This window comes from Nymphaea colorata, unplaced genomic scaffold (genome assembly GCF_008831285.2).
Source record: "Nymphaea colorata isolate Beijing-Zhang1983 unplaced genomic scaffold, ASM883128v2 scaffold0335, whole genome shotgun sequence".
Taxonomy (NCBI): domain Eukaryota; kingdom Viridiplantae; phylum Streptophyta; class Magnoliopsida; order Nymphaeales; family Nymphaeaceae; genus Nymphaea; species Nymphaea colorata.
The window spans coordinates 12,502-16,253 of record NW_022204841.1 but is presented as its reverse complement, the minus strand read 5'-3'; the positions used below and the strand labels follow the sequence as shown (position 1 = coordinate 16,253).

The 3,752-nt window shown below is 46.3% G+C and overlaps 1 protein-coding gene across 1 annotated transcript; it reads left to right on the top strand.

The window, feature by feature from the left end:
• The first annotated feature begins 308 nt into the window (after positions 1–308).
• LOC116244825 (uncharacterized) lies at positions 309–1,595 on the top strand. Its single transcript, XM_031616674.1, has 2 exons — positions 309–578; positions 1,188–1,595. Exons 1-2 carry the CDS (start codon positions 309–311, stop codon positions 1,593–1,595), a joined length of 678 nt encoding a protein of 225 aa, XP_031472534.1.
• The last annotated feature ends 2,157 nt before the right edge of the window (positions 1,596–3,752 follow it).

Genomic DNA, 3,752 nt, shown 5'->3' with positions numbered 1-3,752 from the left:
GGTCTAATTCCGATACACGTCAAACTCGTATCCCATTTCCCTCAGCTCGCTGAATATCAAATCGGTTACTTTTTATAGCTGAAATTGACGAAGTTTTTGACTATGATTTGAGGAGTTCAATTCTATTCAAAAGGGGATAGATGATGATGTTTGGATAGTTCATGGGGTACAGCGACCGCAAGAAAGAACTGAAGTAGGCTCGCTAGTAGTCAGACTTATCGAAGGGAGCTCCTGCCCCTTCAAATTATACGATTTGACTTCCATACTGCCGGGGATGTTGACTTCGATCTGTATATCTTTCTCTCCATATGCCTGCATTGGTCCACGATTACATCGAACATGAACAACTTGGCCTTTACGGTCAACTTGTTGGGATCTTTGGCTTTGTACCTGGTGGATATGAAGGAGCTGAAATGCGCGGTGGTGGGGAATATGAGTCCATTGATATAGTTTTCCTGCGCGTCTTCGATCCTCTTCTCCTGTTTGAAGAAATTGGTGGAGACCTTGGTCTGGCGGATGCTGATGAGGTCGGGCTCGCCCAGCAGGCAGCTGCCCAGCGACAGCCGCGCCAGCCTGTGGTGCGTTATTGATTCAGACGACATAATATAATCCCTCATCATCGTTAAGTATAAGAAACATGACCGACTTCTTTAAAAAATTCATCAAAAAAGAAAATCACGCTCTCATGTACCCCCCAACCCATACAGACCAGCCATTAGATACCGTACTAATTTCTCCAACTGCATCCTGGAGGCCTTCGAGCGCAGAGGGTGGCAGCGAGTATAGGGGTAATAGTGGGACGTGATATGGAGCGAGAAGGAGTTCATTCCCGAGCTGTACGAGCGCAGGCTTGCCCCGCAGCAAAAGGTGAACCACTTTAGAAACTACCAGGAGCTCTGCAGGAAGGACCAGCTCATCAAGAACCTTAAAAAACATAAGAAAATGCTATAGCGAGAAGGCCGCCCCAACTAAGCTGCACTGTAAGGGTTTGGATATGTAGGTATAACTTCTACCCGCAGACCTTTGTCCTCCCCAATTAGTACGTTATCTTTGCCGATGAGTTCAAGAGACAGCAGAACGCTCTCTCCGCAGAGAATAAAAACATTTGGATCATGAAACCGACCGGCAAATCCCAGGGGAAGGGCATTTTCCTATTCAATAAGCTCACCCAGGTTGCCACTTGGTAGAACCACTCCGCAGAACCCTACATCGCACAGCGCTACATCTGCGACCCCCTGCTGATCGGCGGGAAGAAGTTCGACATCAGGTTGTACGCGCTGGTGGTCAGCTACTCTCCCCTTACCGTCTACTTCTACCGCGGAGGGTTCGCCAGGTTCACGCACTGCAGGTACGACGACACCAAGATCCAAAACTCGGAAATCCACCTCACCAACGTGGCGATCCAGAAGCACGCGGAGGGCTATGATGAAGTCATCGGCGGGAAGTGGTACGTTGACCAGCTCAAACAGTACCTGCTGAGCAAGTATGGGGAGGAGGCCACCAATGCCTCTTTCTTGAAAGTTCAGGACGTGATCATTCGAACCCTAGAAGCACTGCAGAAGGCTATGGCATCGGATCGTAATAACTCCTTCTAGCTCTACGGTTTCGACATTCTTCTGGATTCCCAACTGAATCCGTGGCTGATCGAAGTCAACGGCAGTCCGTCGATGACCGCCAACACTGCCAAGGACAGGGAGTTCAAGTTGGGCCTGTTGGATGATACGCTCACCGTCATCGATATGGAAAAATTGTAAAAAATATATTATATAGCCTGCAGGGAAACGAGGAGCAGATTGGCGGGTTCGACCTGATCTACAAGGAGAAGCCGAAGGGGAAGGACAAGGCCACGCAGCAGAAGATTAGCTTTTTGGGGACTTTTAACAACCGGCTGGACAACTTGAAAAAATTGGCTAAGAGTAATGCTCCACGTTTGAACGATCTTTATGATCAGCGCCGCTAGCAGGAGGAAAAGAAGCGGGTGATGTCCAGCACGAACTCTAATACTCACTAGGCCAGCAAGAGCAGCAACGCATCCAAACGCAACATCACCAACCGCAAGTACCTGCCCATCCAGCAGACCACCAAAGTCCTCACCAGCAACAACACCAACCAGCTCAACAACCACTCCGTAAACATCCCGCCCAAAAACAAGGAATTCGTCATAAAAAACAAGGTTAAGCGGGAATACACCAACGAGAACTAGGGCAGGCCTTGATTTCCCGCCTCCCATTTTCCCTTCCCATGATTTTCTTTTCTTATGGTCATCTATCATAAAATGTGAAGGATTTATCGCTATTATGCTAGCATTTTCATGAGAAAATATATCATCTTTCGAAGAAGGCCTCGGTTGAAGGGATGTACCTCCCCTCGGCAGGCTCCGCCATGATGAAGTCCTGCAGTCGCTCCAGGAAGTAGGCTCGTCCCAAATATTGGATTTGGGTTCTCGGGGAGGTTCTATCTGTTCGATGGCCATCATGGAGTGGATGGAGGGCTACTTGATGCTTTCCTCTTCCTTGAGCAGGGGCGTTTCCTTATAGAGCAGTCCCTACGCTGACATTTTCTCAGACCACTCCAGTTGGTACTTGGTAGCGTTTTGTGCGAAGGTGAGTTCTTCCTGGGGGTTTGTCTTCATTTGGAAGGGGGGAAGGCCGACTACAAATTCGCATGAGGTGGTTCCTCCGCGTGCGACCGCCTCAGCGACTGCGGTCGGGATCAAATCGGCCAGCTGTCCCCAGCGGTGGGTGCTCCTGAAGATGTTGGTCACCTGGTGGCAGTGTTCGTTGTTTCTTAATGGGCGTTTCGGCCTCTCCATCGAAATATTTCTATATATAATGAAGAAGCATAGGAAGTTATGTAGAAAAGGAAAGAAATCAAAGAAGAAAAAGAGACCGCCAAGGAAGATACCATCGCAAGGGAGATGCGACTATTTTTATTTTTTAGGATTGGGGGCAAAAGATAGTATCTGATTATCAATCGCCAAGGATGTGGCCTTTTTAGAAATAACTGAAATCAAAAAAATATTGTGATTTTTTATCGTGATTTTCGTTAAATATCACCCCTTTAGAAGACCGAACAAAGTATATACCTTTTCTGTTGAAGGCTTTCATAATTTAAAAAATGAGAAAAGAATTTATTTTTTATGAATGCCTAATTTGTGACTGCATGAAACGGCGCTTCGGATAGCCACACTACAAACGTTCCAAACATGGACAGGCCTCTTCGAAAATCGATAAAGATAAACCATCATGAAAATTAACTTGCATTTTTCAATTTGGGCCAATCCTATTCCCCAAAATTTCTATTCAAGGGTTCCACAACGATGCTCTTCACTTTCTATATCCCCTCGATCCTCATTTTCTCGTGGATTTTATTGATTCTGGTTTTCTTTTATCCCTGGTGGGAAATATTGCGAAAATATTATTTTTTGGCTTGCGTGTACACTTCGCTGTGGCGTACGAAATGATCCAAATTGATCACTTCTCTTGACAGCTCGTTGAGGATGAAGGTCCCCCATTGGTTTTTTTAAAATTATTCGTAGATGCGGTTTTATACTTCCATCATTTGAACCTCGTGTTTATTGCATTGAAATTGAAGCAGGGATTTTAGTCGCTTGTTCTCTTGCTGTAAATCTGAGACCTGAGACTCGTATTTACCGATGCACTGTGAAGCAAACCCGTACGCCTTGACTGCGATTTCCTCGATGATGGTGGTATAATTCTCCACCAATTTTGCCATCATCTCATCAACATCAT

What these genes read in the sequence shown, in the direction of transcription:
- LOC116244825 (XM_031616674.1), top strand. Translation starts at nt 309, where the DNA reads ATGCCTGCATTGGTCCACGATTACATCGAACATGAACAACTTGGCCTT. An exon ending in GACAGCCGCGCCAGCCTGTG is followed by an intron (nt 579 to 1,187) that starts GTGCGTTATTGA and finishes GCCACTTGGTAG; the next exon opens with AACCACTCCGCAGAACCCTA.